The 20,178-nt window shown below is 33.8% G+C and overlaps 1 protein-coding gene across 1 annotated transcript; it reads left to right on the top strand.

Moving 5' to 3' along the window:
* Positions 1 to 12,873: 12,873 nt before the first annotated feature.
* Positions 12,874 to 19,793, top strand: LOC104891693 (probable beta-1,3-galactosyltransferase 2). Its single transcript, XM_010677426.4, has 11 exons — positions 12,874 to 13,445; positions 14,535 to 14,631; positions 14,736 to 14,800; positions 14,896 to 15,089; positions 15,196 to 15,259; positions 16,449 to 16,521; positions 16,662 to 16,782; positions 17,278 to 17,365; positions 17,450 to 17,575; positions 17,672 to 17,781; positions 19,294 to 19,793. Exons 1-11 carry the CDS (start codon positions 13,333 to 13,335, stop codon positions 19,440 to 19,442), a joined length of 1,200 nt encoding a protein of 399 aa, XP_010675728.1. The 5' UTR covers positions 12,874 to 13,332; the 3' UTR covers positions 19,443 to 19,793.
* The last annotated feature ends 385 nt before the right edge of the window (positions 19,794 to 20,178 follow it).

Raw genomic sequence — 20,178 nt, 5'->3', positions numbered from 1 at the left:
GGCAGAAGGTGCGTCGCGAGTCGCGGCGTTCATCGCGACCTCATCGCCACCCAGTCGCGAATCGTGACCTGGCTCGCGAGTCGCGAGCTGGGCGTTTTATCGCGAAAGCGCGTTTTTCGTCCGATTTATTTTACGACTTAGGGCTTGTATTCTAAACTTCATATAAATATGTTTTGTCATATTTAGGGCTTATAACCACAAAAGTTAGAGAGAGAGATTAGAGAAAACACAATAGAGAAGATTAGAGAGAGTCTTTGAGATTCAATTCAATTGAATCTTGCCTATTGTATTTGTAATCGTCTCGTTCATAACAAGAAAACCAACAAGAATTCACAACAACCAAGCATTCACACACGAAAACAAGAAAGCGAATAAATGAACACACAAGATTTAACGAGGTTCACTATCAATGTGATAGCTACGTCCTCAAGGCAGGGAAAAAGATCGTTTCACTATGAACGAGACGATTACAAATACAATAGGCAAGATTCAATTGAATTGAATCTCAAAGACTCTCTCTAATCTCTCTATTGTGTTTTCTCTAATCTCTCTCTCTAACTTTTGTGGTTATAAGCCCTAAATATGATAAAATATTTATATGAAGTTTAGAATACAAGCCCTAAGTCGTAAAATAAACCGGACGAAAAACGCGCTTCGCGATAAAACGCCCAGCTCGCGACTCGCGAGCCAGGTCGCGATTCGCGACTGGGTAGCGATGAGGTTGCGATGAACGTCGCGACTCGCGACGCACCTTCTGCCTCGCTGCTCCAAAATCCGCTCTGTCGCACCTCGCGACACGGATCACGACTCGCGACCGAGTCCTTCTTCTTGGTTCAGCTTCTCGCGCAAGTCACATTTCACATATAGTATTAATTAAATAGTTGACATAATTACGATTCAAAGTTACAAACTAAAGCTAAATTGAATATTGACAAAAACTAATAATCTATGACTATTGACTATAATAGTTTTTATAAACAAAAATTCCACCTTTTTGTTTTTTGTTGCCTCCTTTTTCCCTGTAATTTGACATCCTTTGCAAGTGGATTAACGAATTAAGTCAATGATTAAAGATGTCGCTACTATAGCATGACATTTCCTGGAAATATAGCAGAAATACTAGATTATTACTACTAGCTTTTTAATTCATAGAATCGTAGTACGTACTAAGCTACTCCTAGATACCAAGATTAATAGATTAACACCTTCATAATTGCGTCATTAAATCTTATTCTTACTATTAATCATGCATATCCACTACTTATTGCACAACATTGGGTTGCAAAAAGCATAATTCATGGCATAAGCTTAGCTTATCAATCTCACACATTCATTTTGTCATGCTTGAATTATTGTTCTGAGCTGGAAAAACATCCCTTTTCTGCAAGAATAATCCTAACTGTTGGAACCCAAGGGAACACTCAAGAAGGGGGGGTTGAATTGAGTGGTGAAATCTAATCGATTTTCGCAAAAAATCCTTTCACAGCTCAGTGCCAGGCTCTGAGCTGTACACTCGAAAATTGCTAATTTGCGTTTTTGCGAATAATAAACTTAAAAGATATTAGATTTGACACAAGATATAACGTGGTTCAATCTCACCTCTGAGATCTACGTCCACAAGAAACAAAAACTCTTTTATTTCTTTGAATCCTATAATATCAAACTCTTGATCAATACGATTCCTCCTACTAACCCTAGTAATGACTCCCAACACTTAACTCTAAGTGTTGACACTCTCAATAATGTAAAAGTTACAGAAAAGAACGATCCTCAAAGATGTGCTTCTAAGTCAAGCAAATAGAGGACAATTACAATTGTGAAATAGTAACTTAAACCTAACAGCTCAGTGCTATGCTCAGTGCCAAGGAAATAGTTTTCAGCTTTTAATTAGACTCGATTTTTCTCTCTGAAAACGTGAGATTTAAAAGTGAATTCTGATTCCCTTTTATAGGCTTGATTAGGACGAAAATCACTTAAAAATATCTTTATCTTTTAATCCTTGATTTAAGGATAAACTTTATCTTTTTCTATCTTTATCTTTTAATCAAACAAAGATAAGTTTTCCATCTAGATTTTCTTTTTCAACTCAAAGTCTGTTTATATCTAAAAAGTATTTTTCCAAATCCTTTTAGAAAATCTGAAAACATGTTTTAATAAAATTCTGTTTTATAAAAATCTTTTTATTTAAAACCACGGTTTTTATCAAAAACGATTTTTATCAAAATCTTTTTTCAAAAACTCGTTTTTATAAAATCTGATTTTTATTAAAATCTTTTTCAAAACTCGTTTTTATCAAAAACTTATTTTTATTAAAATCTTTTTCTTAACTCGTTTTCCTAATCCCTTTTGATTTCTGATTTTAAAAACTTATTTCCTTTTTATATAGAAATATAATTTTAATATAATTATTTACTTTCTTAACTCAAAGAAGATAATAATTATATTAACTTTATATTTCTATATTGAGCACATTGCATATTACTAAGCATATTACATTTGAATCTAAAGTTACTATTCTAAGAAATTATAAACTCGAACTTCATTCTTGATTCTTCTTTTCTTCAAAGTCTTCGTTTATCAATTTCTTTCTTCTTCATGCATCTGTTGTAACTGTTACATACTTTCATGCTATAACATATTATATTAATTTTCATCATCAAAACATAACATGTGCATAAACCATAACATGTACATGCACAACAAATTCCCCCTTTTTGATGATGACAAACCATGAATATAATATTGTTAAATAAACATTTGTTCCCCCTTAAAGTATGCATATTGAATTTTGTTCCCCCTCAAACAATGCATGGATTGATTATTTACCCTTTTAGAACCTATCCGTACATCAGATTAATAGCTTTCAATTATTCACTTGTCCCTACATGCTCATTTATATTCAATTCACATTAGCTCAACCTAGGATATCATCAAGACACAAAGTCAATATTATATACCTTCTTTTCCCCCTTTTGTCATTCTCAAAAAGTACATAAAGACAAAAAAATCATTCACACAATCAGAAGAGTTTAAAATAATCCAATAGCTCAACTAATTAAGCTAGTGATGCTGGTGCTACAACCAACACCAATTCACAATCTCCAAAATAATCCAAAAAAAATCATCCAAAAAGCATCAAAACAGTTTAACAAAAGCGACATGTTTTTCCAAAAACTACAAGGCATAGACAAAAGTACATAGTAGACTAGGATAAAAGGAAAAGTGTTTATGGTTTAGACATAGGTTGGCGATGTCGTTGTGCATCTGTTTCTTCATGTCACACACTTCTTCCACCATCTTTAAGCATCCCACACACACCTCCCTTGGCGTGAACCCCTAACAGTCCTTTTTTTAGTAACTCATCACCCATAACACATAAATCCATACGACTCAGTATATTATCATCATTACATAATCATCAACAACATGAAATATCTTGGTGAGCCACAGTCCATACAGATAATAAAGAGGGGTGATGGACAAGTTTTTCATATGGTGAAATATAAGATGTGGAAGGCTAATCGGTATCTCGTTAGTTAACAACCATATAAGTACCTGATCCATTATTAGGCACTCTCCTCTATTTTCAATCCTGGGAAGAATAGATTTAGTAATCAAGTTTCGAAGGATTTTGTGTTTGGCTGAGATTCTAAAAGAAACTTAACGACAGAATTACCTAACCACTGTGTGGGAAAGATCCGACCATATAGAACCCTTGGAGAACTTTCATATTCCGAAACTCCTGGTTGTTTAGAGGAGATAAGCTGACCGGAACTCACCCCTTTCCGTTTGCGAGAGTGAGAGGCGTCAGGAGGTGTAGCAGCGGAAGTGGTCGGAGATCGCGTAGGTCGGCAAGGAGAAGTCGCGGACGGTTTTTCTTGAGCCGATCTTGTGGCGGGTTTTGGAACGGGTTTTTTTTTTTTTTTTTTTTTTTAATTTCGGGGTCGGATTCTTTTCAGGTGGAGTTTTCTCGGTTTTTTCTGGGCCGGATTTTTCTTGACCGGAGGTTTTTGTGGTTTGATAGTTTTCTGAGCCGGAGGCATATTTTTTTTTTTAGAGGTGGGGTTTTGGTCGGTGATTTTGGGAGAGGCGGTGCGGTGATAACGGTGGATCTGGAGAAGAAGTGGCAGCGGCGGTGGGTTTCTTGGGGAACCGCCTGGTGGTCTTCCTTCCCATGGTTAGGGTTTGGAGGTGAGGAAGGAGAGAGAATGTGGAGATTTTTTAGGGTTTGATGAGAGGGAGGGGGACCAGTTATTTTGAAATGATGGGAAGTGTTTTTAGGTTGGAGTCCACTAAGCCTTCTAGTTCTAATGCCTTGCATAATTTTCGAAAAAAAATTTTGAAAAACAAATTTTGAAAATATTTTAGTTTTATCAAAGCAACATCAATGAATATTTTAGAAAACATGATACTTTTGGAGTTTTTCATAGAATTTTTCTAGAGCAACTTAAGTGTCAGTTATCAGGACAGCATCAATAGCCTTTTCAGAAGTCTTGGATTAAATCAAAAATTTGACTTAGTGTAGATAGAATCTTTCGAACTCTTAAGCATGTAAAGGGGTCAAATAAGCACATAAATCAACTAAGTACCAGAAATCAATTCCGAAGCTAATCTAAGTTTTTTCAAATCTTTCGCGAGCAAGTGGTTTAGTGAAAATATCAGCTATTTGGTCTTCAGTACAAATAAATTCAAGGGCTTCCTTTTTCTACATGATTACTTTTGTTTTAGGAACCCATATTTGCTTGGGTCCCTTTTTCTTACGTTGAGCATCTAGTATGTCTTCCTAACCCAGATTTGAGTAACATGTTTGACATTCTTTGCAATTCGATTTTTCTTTTGTTGCAGTCGTCAATTAGATGACCATATTACCACAAAAATTGCAAATTAGATATTCAGGAAGGCCCACGTATTTTCTCTTTCGAAAGTCTCTTTCGAAGGTTCTGGCACTGAGCCTGGCACTGGGTTGCTGGTCAGTATATCCTAATCCAGTTTGTTCATGTTGTTTGTGGTGCAAGTTAAGTAATTTAGAGCATTCATCCCATTAGTCCATTTTTCGTGCATCTTCGAGCAATAGAAAGTTGTGATTCCAAAAATTCAACTGAGGATTTAAATCACTACTTCTTTTTCGGGAAGTCTCTAAGTCTCTTTAACTTTATCCAACTCTTCTCTTATCTTTGCATCACTAGGCGATTAGTGGAACAATTCTAGATTGTTGTCTTGAGTTCTTAAGATTCATTCAACTCGTGATTTAATTTTCAATTTGTTCCTCAAGACTAGATTTTTCAGCTTCGAACTCAGTGACTGGCACTGAGCTATTTACGAGATTATCAACTAGAGTCTTTCTTTTTTTAGTGTGTTTATCTCTAGTCTTTCTCGTCAATCCTTTTCATCAGAGTTTTATTTTCTTTAAGTAATTCCTTATATTCTGTTTCTAATCCAATTTTTAGCCTAGTCAAATTTTTTATTTCCTTTTCATGTTATCAAAATTATCATTCATTTTGACAATCATCAATTACGTTTTCAAGCAATATGACAAGCTTACTTTTGGAAAGAAGATGAATTGAAGGTTTTAAAGAAGTTAGACTTACCTCACTGTCTTCTTCCTCTTCAAGAGGGTTCGAACTTTTAGCCATCAAGCATAGATGTGAGTCGTCATGGCTCAGTGCCGTCTTCAGAGTTGTCTGTACAGCATTCAACATAATTTTGCTTCGTGGCTCTGAGCCTGGCACTGATCCTCGTCAGAATCCGAGTCTCCCCAGACTGCTGCGATCATGGCTTTCTTGTACTCCTTCTTAGACTGCTCCCGTTTTTCTCTAGGCTTTTCTTCATCCCACAGAGGGCATTCTTTAATCCTGTGATCATACTCACCACACTTGAAACAACCAGAGTTAGTAGCACTTTTCTTAGGGTTATAAGTAGTGCCTTTACCTTTGAAGTTTCCACTTCTCCTGAAGTTGTTGCTCCTGTTCTCTTTTAAGAAATTTTGAAACTTTCTAGTTAGAGACGCTACTTCTTCATCACTTTCACTATCATCCGTTTCTACTTCAGTTTTTAAGGCCAACCCTTTATTCTTTGGTTCATTTGATTTAGGATCTAAAACAAGTTCATGGTCATTAAAGAACCAATTAGTTGTTCTAGTGAGAGTTTTGTTAGATCTTTAGCCTCTTGAATAGCAGTGATTTTGGGAAGCCATTTATTAGTCAAACTTCTTAACACTTTTCTAACTAAATCTTCAGAAGAATAGATTTTTCCTAAGATCTTAGTTCATTAGTTATTAGTGAATCTGGTAAACATATCTTTAATAGATTCGTCCTTATTCATTGTGAACAATTCATTTCATGGACTAGTAAATCTATCCTAGACTGTTTTACCTCGTTTGTACCTTCATGTGCCAATTCCAGTGTGTCCCAATTTCCTTAGCGTAGTACATGCCGAGATCTTGAATATTCATCAGGTCCAATTCCAGATTGGAGAATACTCATAGCTTTGTAATTCTTTTCGGCTTTTCCATAGTCAACAGAATTGTATATCTTCCTCCTTTCGATCAGTTTCCTTCAGCATCTTTGACTTGAATAGGAAGAGGCCAGTCTTTATGATTCTCCAGCATTCAAAATCAGAACCTTGAATGTAATCCTCATCCTGTCTTCCACCATCCATAGTCCTTCCCGTTGAAAACTGGACACTTGGAATACCTGTCACGAAAGTCATCTTGTGTGTTCATGGTTTCTATTCTCTAGATGTGAGTCTTACGAGAATAGCCTGCTCTGATACCACTTGTTGGAACCCAAGGGAACACTCAAGAAGGGGGGGTTGAATTGAGTGGTGAAATCTAATCGATTTTCGCAAAAATCCTTTCACAGCTCAGTGCCAGGCTCTGAGCTGAACACTCGAAAATTGCTAATTTGCGTTTTTGCGAATAATAAACTTAAAAGATATTAGATTTGACACAAGATATAACGTGGTTCAATCTCACCTCTGAGATCTACGTCCACAAGAAACAAAAACTCTTTTATTTCTTTGAATCCTATAATATCAAACTCTTGATACAATACGATTCCCCTCACTACTAACCCTAGTAATGACTCCCAACACTTAACTCTAAGTGTTGACACTCTCATAATGTAAAAGTTACAGAAAAGAACGATCCTCAAAGATGTGCTTCTTAGTCAAGCAAATAGAGGACAATTACAATTGTGAAATAGTAACTTAAACCTAACAGCTCAGTGCTATGCTCAGTGCCAAGGAAATAGTTTTCAGCTTTTAATTAGACTCGATTTTTCTCTCTGAAAACGTGAGATTTAAAAGTGAATTCTGATTCCCTTTTATAGGCTTGTTAGGACGAAAATCACTTAAAAATATCTTTATCTTTTAATCCTTGATTTAAGGGATAAACTTTATCTTTTTCTATCTTTATCTTTTAATCAAACAAAGATAAGTTTTCCATCTAGATTTTCTTTTTCAACTCAAAGTCTGTTTATATCTAAAAAGTATTTTTCCAAATCCTTTTAGAAAATCTGAAAACAGTTTTAATAAAATTTGTTTTATAAAAATCTTTTATTTAAAACACGTTTTTATCAAAAACGATTTTTATCAAAATCTTTTTTCAAAAACCTTTTATAAAATCTGATTTTTATTAAAATCTTTTTCAAAACTCGTTTTTATCAAAAACTTATTTTTATTAAAATCTTTTTCTTAAACTCGTTTTCCTAATCCCTTTTGATTTCTGATTTAAAACTTATTTCCTTTTTATATAGAAATATAATTTTAATATAATTATTTACTTTCTTAACTCAAAGAAGATAATAATTATATTAACTTTATATTTCTATATTGAGCACATTGCATATTACTAAGCATATTACATTTGAATCTAAAGTTACTATTCTAAGAAATTATAAACTCGAACTTCATTCTTGATTCTTCTTTTCTTCAAAGTCTTCGTTTATCAATTCTTTCTTCTTCATGCATCTGTTGTAACTGTTACATACTTTCATGCTATAACATATTATATTAATTTTCATCATCAAAACATAACATGTGCATAAACCATAACATGTACATGCACAACACTAACTCCATTCTTTTTTCTTTTTTAATGAAAAAAATATTATGAGTATGTACAAAATTTACAGACGAAAAAACACTTATTAGTTTGATATATATTGTATTATTGTACTTATATTTAGTGTATATTCGAATTGATATTAAATTGATTATGCATATTTTTTGACAAAATTGTAAAAGTGTTATTTTAGAAATTTATGACAAAATCATATGTTAATATATGTTGTTAATGCTTAGTTCGTCACTATATAATATTTTAACTTTTACTTTCTTACACGATCCTTTAATATAATATCGTTACTAATATACATTGTTGTTAAAATCTCCATCTATATCTAGATCTTATGATCCTACGATTCTACGATCTAGAATTTACAATCCAGCGATTCTACGATCTAGATTGACTTCATCGATCCGATCCTACAGAGGATCTTTTGATCTACCTAACCACAAAAATTCAGATGACAAGATCTTAATACGATTCTACGCTCCAACGACTCTGCGATCTGATCTTATTAATCATAACATATTTGATCTATTAGGTTTTACTTGTAGCATGGTATTTCGATGTCAAGTATTGAATAACTATGGCTATTTGCTAATAAAATACTAAGTCATAATTAACGTGAGTTTTTTACTATATACTAGCATCATTAATCTCTATTTTGTCCAATTTGTAGGATTTTACGATCCTACGATCCGATCCCACTATTTCGATCCTACAGATCCTTACCATTCAAAGTAGGATCCCAATCCTAATAACAATGTTATCGATGATGTATACACCCTCCTCTTGTATTGAAAATTTGAACCATAATTTTCTTTTTTTAAAAAAAAAACTCACAAGAAGTATAGTAGTATATAAAGTATAAAAAAAGCTAATGAAAGAAAGAGAATCACGTTGACAACACGTGGAGCATGTGTGTGCTGCATACTTGAACATGAGTGGTTTGGTTCATCCCCAACATTCGGGCTCATACATTTTTGGCTGAACTAAGTAACCAAATAAGCAATACCTCAATGATTAGAGTACCTTTTCGATTCAACAAGCTACTAACAAAATAGCCTAGCTCATCTTTGCTTAGTTGTTGTTTGATTTTTTGCTTTTTCAAAAAATACCAAACGTGCATGCTTCTGTAATAAGCCTCATATCTTGAGTATCTGTAAGACTGTACTGTATAACATTTCCAAGGTTGATATTCACCCCAAAACGAATCGTATTCGTAGAGATGCAATTTGATGATGTTCTCCTGAAAATTGCAGCAGTGTCGCTTTGAGTATGTTAGTGGTGTACCGTGTACAGTACTGTCCACACCCAAAAAAAAAAAAGAATTTGTATTGAGATCTAACATGTAGTATGTATTTATTAAGGTAGGAGCTCCTCTCGTGCGAAAGGTTAGCCCCTAACCTTCTTCCTGAGTTCTTTCTTAGGTCTTACCGTCGTAAAAAGAAAATCGTTCTGTACATGTATTTATTGATAAAGAAAAGAATCAAGAGAGATTAAGCACCTAATTAATATCAACTTAGAGATCTTTATTCTCATAAAAATTAAAAATGAAACTTATAGTACTGTTTCTAGAGTCTAGACCATGCAAATCAAGAACATTTTATCTCATGAATGATGGTTATTAGTTAGAAGTATATACTATACAAATTACAAAATGTTATCTTTAGAGCCTCGAATAATACTCAGTAGTATTATAGTATGTGGTAATGATGATTAGGATTTAGGATGATGAGAGTTTTATGTGCTTTTTTGTTTTGAAAGGAAGGCTGAATGCTAAAATTCATGGTAATGAAAAATTAAACTCATATATATATATGTTTCTTTCCAAAAAAATACTATCAATGATTAACTTATTGTCATTTAAATAGGGTTTGTGGAGTTGTAATCCAAATGTTTTCAACAAAAGGGACTATAAATCAATATTAAGTTGTTAACCATCGACACATATGAGCTAGAGACCAATTTTTGGGCCTATTTTGACCAATTTATGTACGTGTATACTTAGGATGGATTTGCAATACGTACTGTTATACACACATAAGAAACATAACTATCAACACATAAGTTAGGTTATTATCATCTTCTTTTTTTCCCAAGAATCCTTGGGTCTAATAGTATGGCTTCCTATCTTACACATGGGAGATTAATGTTCAAATCTTGGTGGAAGCAAAAATTTCAATATTGAAGAGGACGGGGGAGATTGGGGCTTGTTGACCCTATAGGTGAGTGACCTTGTTTACCAAACGTACAACCAATAACAATATGTTTTTCTCTCTCGCTCACACATAGAGACACACAATTAGAATTTAGAAAAGATCGTTAATTAGATAAAACTATAAAAAAAGTTTCAAATAACAAGTAAAACGTTAATAAATAGATACATGTACATACACTAGGGGAAAAACAGAAAGGGCTGCGCTTTTTTAAAAAGCGCAGCCCTACTAGTGAAGGGCTGCGCTTTTTTTAAAAAGCGCAACCCTACTAAGCAGAAGGGCTGCGCTTTTTAAAAAAAGCGCAGCCCTTCCTGAAAAAATTTGAAATTTTGAAATCGCGGGCTTTGAAATATTGAGCGGGGATTCAAATATATTATCCCTCATTCTCTCACGTCCCTCATTATTCTTTTCCTCCTTCTCTCTCATCCTCTCTTCTCTCTCAAAAACTCCCATAAACATTTGCGACAAAAATAAACCTTGAAATGATTTGCACTAAACATGCCGACGGAGTCCGATTGCCTATTGTGATACCTTTTTAAGCCATCCGAGTTCGTTTAAGCCTCCAAATAGGCATTTTAAGTTTTTTCGAAATTTTTTTTCCCTTAAATTATGTATTAGGGTTTTGTTTTATGTATTTAAACATTATTAGGTTAATGTTTGGAGGTAGTTCTTGTATTTTCAGATCTATAATGTTCTTGTATACTTCTCTTTGTTTATATATTTTGATTAATGTTCTTGTATACTCCTCTTTGTTTTGATTAATGTTCTTGTATACTTCTCTTTGTTTTAATAATGTTCTTGTATTTTCATCTTTGTTTTGATTAATGTTCTTGTATTTTCAGATCTATAATTTCTTGTATTAATTAGTTTTTGTTCGTTTCTTTCATTTTCGTTTCATTCTTTTTTTTTTTTGGGTTTAGTATTTTCATTTTCGTTTCGTTTCTCTTCTGTTTAATTTCAGAAAATGTGAGATTATGAGTAAAAAAATGTCAAAATTTTTTTTTTTTAAAAATTAAATATTATTTTGTCAGATTACCTAACTAACTAGCGCAGCCCTACAGGCCTTTTTCAGCGCAACCCTTCTTCATTTTTTCACTAGTGATATGTCTTTTTTTTTTCTAAAAAAAAGTTTTACAAAAAACTCTCAAACATTAAAAAAAAAAAAATAGGTAATCTGACAAAATAATATTTAATCAAATCATCGTAATAAAAAACCCAACTAGCTAGAGCAGGGAATTATTCCTTCGAAGTCTAAACGTAAAATTTGAATTTGACTCTCACCAAGCTCATCTTCCAAAATTATCTCTTATCTAGTTATCTTCAATGATAAATTAAATATTTTGTGTTACACCATGAAATTTGTAAAACAAGAGGATACATCATACATGCACCATTAAAGAGATAGGGTTCTGAATCCTATGATTAAAAAAAGTTGAAAAAGGAACTCAAGCTCCAAGATCCAATATAGAGGGAGCACAATCTGAGTTTTAGTACTCCAATCAACATATGGTATCCAAAAAATTAGTTAGTTGAAAAAACTTACAAGTTGCTACCAACGTACACATACCGTAAAGGAACAATTATATTTTAATGAGTTCAATACTTATCACCAAACAACCTCTGGTACCAATATGCAGTACCCCTTACTTAAGTTATGGCACAATAAAAGAGAAAAAGACATGTGAAATGTGGTTAGGAGAACCTAGAAAATAACTCCAAAAGTTAAAGATTAAATAAAATTAAATAACAAAAAAATGACATAATTTTTTTTAAAATTTTTTTATCTATCTTTATTCAATTATCAATAATTTTAATCAAGTCATTCTGTAACTTGAGATTATCTATATATATATATATATATATATATATATATATATATATACTTCCTCCGTTCCAAAATAAGTGAAACACTTGTCTCAAAAAGCTCTCACATAAATGAGAGAAGTGTTTCACTTATTTTGGAACGGAGGAAGTATATATATATAAAATCATATAGACAAACATTGTCCTTACATGTCATTTATACTATTTTGCATGTTATGATCTTACTATTGAATTATGACTCGATTTGTGATAAAATATCATCTCCAAAATATACATCATTTAGTTTTTAGATACCGTAAAAAGAACTTATATGGATATGATCCACACTGATCTAGTGTTGACCTAATGCTATTACATTGATTTATGAAAATGAGATCACCATATTGACAAACAATAGATATACAAGAGTAGTAGATACAGTTTGTAAGTGTGCCTCGATGAGAAAAAAGTTATTATGTTATAAAGTGTAACTTTGATTATAATAAAGTAATGTAAGAAATGTGACTACATGAAGAAAAAACTGTTACTCTGTCAGATAATAGTAGACTAGTGTAACTTTGAATTGTAAATGATGACTATAGAAATAAAAAAGATCACTTTATTTATGACTGCATGTTACTCCGATAGATGACTTTGGTCCATGCCAATATAAATGTAGATTAGTTCCATACAAAACTACCTAAAGACTGAGATTATTTATATCGAAATTTCCAATTTAATATTTCAATTATGTCTTCCCATTTTTTGCCTTATTTATTCACCATTGATTTGAAAAATACTCAAGAGGAAAAACAGTTTTAAAGTTTGGTGGGTCGTTTCGTCTCCTAAAGACGGTTCTTACTTCTTCCTCAGCTTCCACTAGAAAGCGACTGCCCCAACGCATATGCCCACGAGAAGCATTTGTCCCCATTTCTATTTTATTCTCTTTCTTTCTTTCTCTCTCTCATCTTCCTTCTTCTTCTCTGCCCAATAACACCGACATTTTCAGTAAAAGAATCCTTCATTGAATTTGAGAAATACTTATTGCACATTTAAATAAGCTCAAGATTGGATTTTTTCAGATTAAAACAAGTTTTTTGGTGGCTGATTCTCAATTTTTGAGTCTTTAATTGAAATGGGTTTTGCTCAAAATTGGGGAATTTTGATTGGATTTTAAGTTGTGGGTAATCAAAGATTAAGAGTGAGAAGAAGAACAGAAAAAAAAACCCACAAAAAAAGGATAAAATGTCTTGGAAGAGCAGAGGGTTTGATTCAGCTTCAAAAAATGTAGTTTCTCGGAAATTAACACTTTTACTTTGCGTAGGATGTTTTTGTTTAGGCATGCTATTCACTAGCAGGTACTAATTATTTTCTCTCTCTTCTTTTTTTTTTTTTACTGTGTATTGATTATATATTGATCAGTGCTTGAATTTTGGGTTTTTGATTAATCAGTCAATTGGCAAGAAATTTACCAAATTGGTGAAATTTTTGAAGTGGGTTTCTGTTTTTTTTGGGTATTTGTAATCAATTGTTTAATTTAATGGCAGCATTTTTGTCATCTACACCTTAATTGCATAAACTAGAGTATTATTTCTTGCAATTGGATAAAAATGGTAATTTTTTCACTTTCAAGTATGATGCTGATATAGTAATTCCATCAAATTCTATCAATTTATTATTTCCTCTGCCACTTCTAAAAATAGATTCTTCCTGCTTTAATTTAGTAATTATTGTCAAATTCATACAATAAAATATTTGCTTTTTTTTTTTTCAATTTATTTGGGATTATGATGGTTGTTATGTCTATTTTTCCCCTTAGAAGATTTTTACTGTGTATTGTGGGGGGTGGAGTAGGTAGAGTTTTTAATTTCATCTGTCAATGGGTAGTTGTGAAGTTGTTAGCTTGGAGTTTAGGCAATTGGATTCCACTTTTGATGCTAATTAATATACTTACCTTGAATGTCTTTCTTTATGTTTGGTGGAATCTAGAATGGTTTAATTTTGGTATGATTTTGTGTTCTTATGATTAATTTGCTATTTGTAATCATAGTCATAACTTTATTCTTTTTCTGGGCTACTAAAGTCTTAGATATGCTTTGAGCATCCCAAATAGTAATGAAGAAAGCAATAGTATGCTATTGCTAAGTAACATATTTAATTGTTGTTATGTAATTGTTTAACAGCTTTTGCAATTAAGCATATCTCATTATGATCAAATTCCTTCACTTTACTTTGCTTTTCAAGCAATTAGGAACACTTTGGGACATTGATTAATTATTTGCAACATCTCCTTTTTATTCAATCAAAAATTCGAAAATCTCCCCTCCCCCCTCATGAATCACATGTTTCAAAAAAAATATGAATTCATGGAATCATTATTGGGGATGTTCAAATAATGGATATACATAAATCTACACGATTTTCTAAATGATGCTGTTCTTTTATAGAATGTTGACAGAACCTGAAGATAAGGGGTTGTTTCGCCGTGCAACAATGGAAAACGGACGACATAATCTTATTAAGGAGGACTGTGGTCAGAAATCGGTCAGTTTGTTGATTTCCTACTTTCTCTGTGCCTTAAAATATTTCTGCAACTACATTATGATTTCTTTTTCTCTGACCTGTTTAAGCCTCAACTTCTTTTGCAGAAGGATGGGAAAATGGAGCCTAAAATCATATTTGGTGAAGTTTCGAAGACGCAGAATGCTGTACAGTAAGTTAATTGCTATGTTTGTGTTGGCTTATTGATAGTAACATTAGTTAGCAAGTGGTTAATGCTAAGGCTATGTTCTGTATAATGTAATGTAGAACCTTAGATAAGACAATATCAAATCTAGAGATGGAGTTAGCTGCTGCAAGGGCTACACAGGAATCTATAATGGATGGATCTCCTGTGTCAGAAACTAGTGGCAAAAGAAAATATCTCATGGTGGTTGGTGTTAACACCGCGTTCAGCAGCAGAAAAAGAAGAGATTCAGTCCGTGCGACATGGATGCCTCAAGGTTGGTTAACTCATCTATGAACCTTAATTGCTGTTTTACTTTTTGGAAATTACTTAAAAATCCCGCATGAAGTTTACTCTTAATCTTTTCTTTCTACATCTTTCAGGAGAAAAAAGAAAGAAATTGGAAGAAGAAAAAGGCATCATAATGCGATTTGTCATAGGGCACAGGTAAATAGTGACTAGCATGTAAATTGTTATAATTCCCTTGTTTCACCTTTTGATGAGTGTCCTTGTTGACATTCCTTTCTTATCATTGAGTCTCTATTTCCCTGAATGGAGGAAATGTTCCCTCATATGGTTGTTTTGTTCTCCTTTATTGGGGCTTTAAGACAAGACGTATTTACTACCTAGCAGAAAGCGCGCTGCCACTGAATTTATTTACATTTGAAAAAATTGGAGAAAATGTCCCTTCACATGGTTGTTTTGTTCTCTTCACATGGTCACTGAAATTTTGGTGTAGATTTAATTTTGCCTTAAGTTGTTTAGTGATTACCTGAAGTACTTAGCCTCATCTTGATAGAAATATTTCATAGAAATCAGAGGAGAGCAAATCGTGGAATGCAATGGATAGAATATCTTCTTATATCAATCTGTTATCATTGTGAAGGAGTGCATCGTCAAATATACGAAATAAAGCTCACATAGGAAACATATAGGCACACTCCTTTAAGAGCTGAAACCTTCCTCTTAAGAGGAGTATATAAGAGTCTACCAAGTGAATTTGGACTACTGCTTCTTTTTGCAACCATGACCTCTATAGTTGTAATCACTTTTAGTTGGAGGCAGATATAATTTGATTGCGTTTACGATATTTAGTAGAATAATCCGGGGAAGCTGGTGTGGTTAACATGGGAAATCAATTCACAAGTGAACTCCACGTTTTTGTACCTTTTTGGTTGCACTCTAGGCCACTTCCCTCATTTGGCTTTAAATCCTATTTGGGACCTTATATTCTTCTGGGACAGGTACCTTCAAAAGGAAAACAAGAATAATAGTGCTTATGAAAATGATTTTAAAAAGTGAAATTCTGAAAACTTATAATAATTGAAATGCCATCAGTCAAAACGTTAATGCTCAAATGGGACACAACAATGCTGCAGTGGAAAATGCTTCTGAAAACCCTGAAACTTGATGAGTAGCAACTGCCAAGGTGGTAATGAAGGGTTGGATATAGGAGTGCCGTGCCAATTGTCAATGGAGAAAGAGCTTGTGGTTCCCCCCATTATATTCCCACTTTAAAGCATACCAGCAAATACTTTTTAATCATATTACTATTCTCTAGTCTCTTGTTATTGAAGCTTGAAGAAGACTTAGTTTAATTCTTACTTAATGATTTGTTTGCTGTTGTTGTTCATAGTGCTACAGCAGGCGGTATCCTAGATAAAGCTGTTGAGGCAGAAGATCAAAAGCACGGGGACTTTTTGAGGCTGGTAAGTTGATTGAATATATGTAGATAAGCCACTACCACGTTTGTAGTTCGAAACGTATTCAAATTCTGTCCATCTTGTGAATGTTCCATCTTACTGAACCAGCTAACTGGGTTCTCCTTTTATGTATGATTCTTGAGCAGGAACACGTAGAGGGATATCTAGAATTGTCAGCAAAGACAAAGATATATTTTGCCACTGCTGTTGCTAAGTGGGATGCTGAGTTCTATGTTAAAGTTGACGATGACGTACATGTAAATATAGGTACAAGACCTTTATCTTCGATTTGATTGCTACGAAGCTCGATTCTTTTATATTCATTTGAAAGCTCAAGCTAGGCTAGCCACCTAGCTTCGCTTGTATTACCTTCCACCTTCTTGGGAGTTCTTGGGTTCAATCCCATACAAGAGCAGTTACAGCTCTTGGGAGTTTGGTGATGGAGAAGGGGAGAGGGGAGTGGGGGTTGGGCTTTACACTAGGTTGGAGTCAACCTGAGATAGGTACGCGGTCCAGGCCTGTCTATGCACCATCAATCTCCTTTAAGTAATGAAATATCTGCTGAAGTTCAACAGACGAAGCCGATTGATCCAATTTCATTATTGTGATTACAGACTTATATCTTTTAACTTCTGAATAGGATCGCATAGAACGCTCTAGAGGTTTATATTAAATGTTCACTTTCCGAACAAAACTTGTTTTCATGTCATTTAGACTTGGTCTTTTAACATCTTGGGCATATCTTCTTGTGGTGAATTGCAGCAACTCTAGGAGCCACCTTAATCAGGCATCGCTCAAAGCCTCGATTGTACATAGGCTGCATGAAATCGGGTCCTGTCCTCGCTCAAAAGTAAGTTGGATTTACTTTTGGACTATTAGCTAAGTTGTTGTCCGAATCTCCTTATATTAACTTATACTCTTCCATTTTGTGTAGAGGTGTGAGGTACCATGAACCTGAGCATTGGAAGTTTGGAGACGACGGAAATAAGTACTTCCGTCATGCTACGGGGCAACTGTATGCCATTTCAAGAGACCTAGCTACGTACATATCTATAAATCAGTGAGTGCTAAATCAAAATTCTTGAACAATATCGAGGTTTAGCTATTCTGCATGATAAATCATCATGCTTATATGTTTGTTCTTTTTTAATTTCAGGCATGTGCTACATAAGTATGCTAATGAAGATGTCTCATTGGGCGCCTGGTTTATTGGGTTGGATGTAGAGCACATAGATGATCGCAGACTCTGTTGTGGCACTCCACCTGGTAATTTTTTCCCTCCTTCCATGCTGAGACAGAGTTCTAGTTTCACCCAGAATTTTGATAATGCCAATTGCTTTAAGACCTTTAAGGAGAAGATTAAGAGGGAGAATGGTGGAAAAGAGAGCAGAGTAACCATGATGTGAAATTTTTTTGTGGGACGTAAACAGTGTTTGAATTTTAAGTTTGTGTAGTTGATCGGGTTTATGAATTATAAAAACAATTAAGTAAATGTCATCTTGGCCAGAAACACCACAAGTTGGTGGTTGTCTGGCCAAGGCTGTTCATGTGGTATTTTCTTGCCACCAATCTCAGATAGCTTATTATGAAAATAAAATCGTTTCACTGAAAACCCCAAATAACCCATGCAAAGACATGAATCATCTTTTGAACAGCTAACCCCAAATAAAATCGTTTCACTGAAAACCCCAAATAGCTTATTATATATCTGATGATTGAGCATAACCTGTTTATTCAAGGAGTTGAGTATATAACCCTAATGCCACCTAATTATTAAACAGCTAACCTGAACTTGATTGTTTAACCCATTCAAGACGAAATTGAAGTAATGAGCTCACCCTAAATGTCTCATCAGTATTATATCAGTTATCGTACGTCCATCCATCTTTTGAATTTCTCATTGTCTTTTCGCTATTTATCACATTAGTGCATATTAATTGTTTCAAGTGCTCAAGTATAGATAAGTCGAACAAGTTAAAACAGGGTATACTGGATTAAAATACTCCACCCTAACTAATCCATTTGATCGAATGGGTTTTTTCTCAACTCATTTATTTAAATTATTTTTCTTGAGTTATGCAGCCGACCCCGTTTTTCGTGGGATTAAGACATTAAGTTTGTTGCTGTTGTAATTGAATAATTAAAATTTCAACCCCAACCGGCTATTTTCATCTTCAGTTTGAGTTCAATTGCCATCATGTCATGTGAGATTAGCTTTTGATAGCTCTACGGACATTGTATATCTTAGATATATGGCCAACGAGGAATTCATGATATCCAGTTTATTTGGTATCGTGATTTAGGTAATATTTTGGTAATTTAGTATCCAGCTTATAGGTTGTTTTGTTTTAGGCCGCTTGAGTATTCTCTGAAGCAGTTTTAGCGCATTCTGATTTTCTGCAAGTAGAGCCATTCTGATCATGCAATCTAAGCTTTGTGGAAATGATAGTTAGGGGCCTTGTTCACCAATTAGCTTATAAGAGTAGAGTTCGGGATGTTCTGATAAGTTATTTGAAGCCTATCTAATGTTAATATTCTCTTATTACTTCTTTTGTTCATAGTTCGTTAGAGCATCATTATTCTTTTCTGATAAGGGTAAATGGGTAATGCATCTGAAGGTTATTCTTCTGCTAATAAAATTTGTTAAGAGCATGACTTTTTAAGTGTTCAAAAATAATTAGAAAGGTAAAATCTGTCAATACTTGCCCTGAGTTCATCAGATAACAGCATGAGACTGACCAGCTTATTTCAAATACTGCTCTTGGTTTCTTATACCAGATTGTGAGTGGAAGGCTCAGGCAGGCAATGTCTGTGTTGCGTCATTCGACTGGACGTGCAGCGGAGTTTGCAAGTCGGTTGAGAGAATGAAGGAGGTCCACCGGCGGTGTGGAGAAGGCGAAAAGGCCTTATGGAGTGCCACTTTCTGACCATAAAACATAAAGATTCTTCCTATCTCAGGAGGAGAATTTGATCAAGTGTTTTTAGTAGGTTTGATCAATGTAGCTAATACCACTGTATGTAGATTTTGGATGTGTAAAATGAGTGTGAGATATCTCATAGAGAGAGAGAGAGAGAGAGAGAAGAGAGGAGAGAGAATGTTATAGAGTAGGATTCTGTTCTGTTCTCCCATTTTATAGAGTTAGGAGAGAAGCAGAGAGAATTCTTTTGGATGAACACAAAAAGAAACAAAGAGGCTTGCATCTTGTTAGCCCTCTAATATTCATTGAATGCTGATAGTAACAATAAAACCAGTTAATATCAATATCACTTACAAAGTATTTCTCTTGCATAATTTAGTCTTCTTTTTAGCTGTACATTTTAGGAAATGGTTACCTTTCATCATTATTAGATAAGGACATTATGTATTATGACTTATAACCTAAGCTTTACTCTTGCCTTTTTCTTTTGATAAAAGTTTCATGTGTTGCTAATTGCTAATAATGTGAAATGATTTTAGCATTACCTAACTTTCATCTTGATCTTTAAAGGTGGTGATAGTTCCGTCTTGGAGACTGTAAAAGAAATTTAATTTATGGACCTTTTCACATACTAAAATACATGGAGGATAGCATTTTTGCGGGATCGGATTTTATTATGATTTACAAATTTGGTGATCATCACTTTGAAAAATTCAATACTTTTGTTACATGAGGATCGTGTTTA

Source organism: Beta vulgaris, chromosome 4 (assembly GCF_026745355.1).
Source record: "Beta vulgaris subsp. vulgaris cultivar EL10 chromosome 4, EL10.2, whole genome shotgun sequence".
NCBI classification, from domain to species: Eukaryota; Viridiplantae; Streptophyta; class Magnoliopsida; order Caryophyllales; family Amaranthaceae; genus Beta; species Beta vulgaris.
This window is presented reverse-complemented; position numbering and strand designations above follow the sequence as displayed.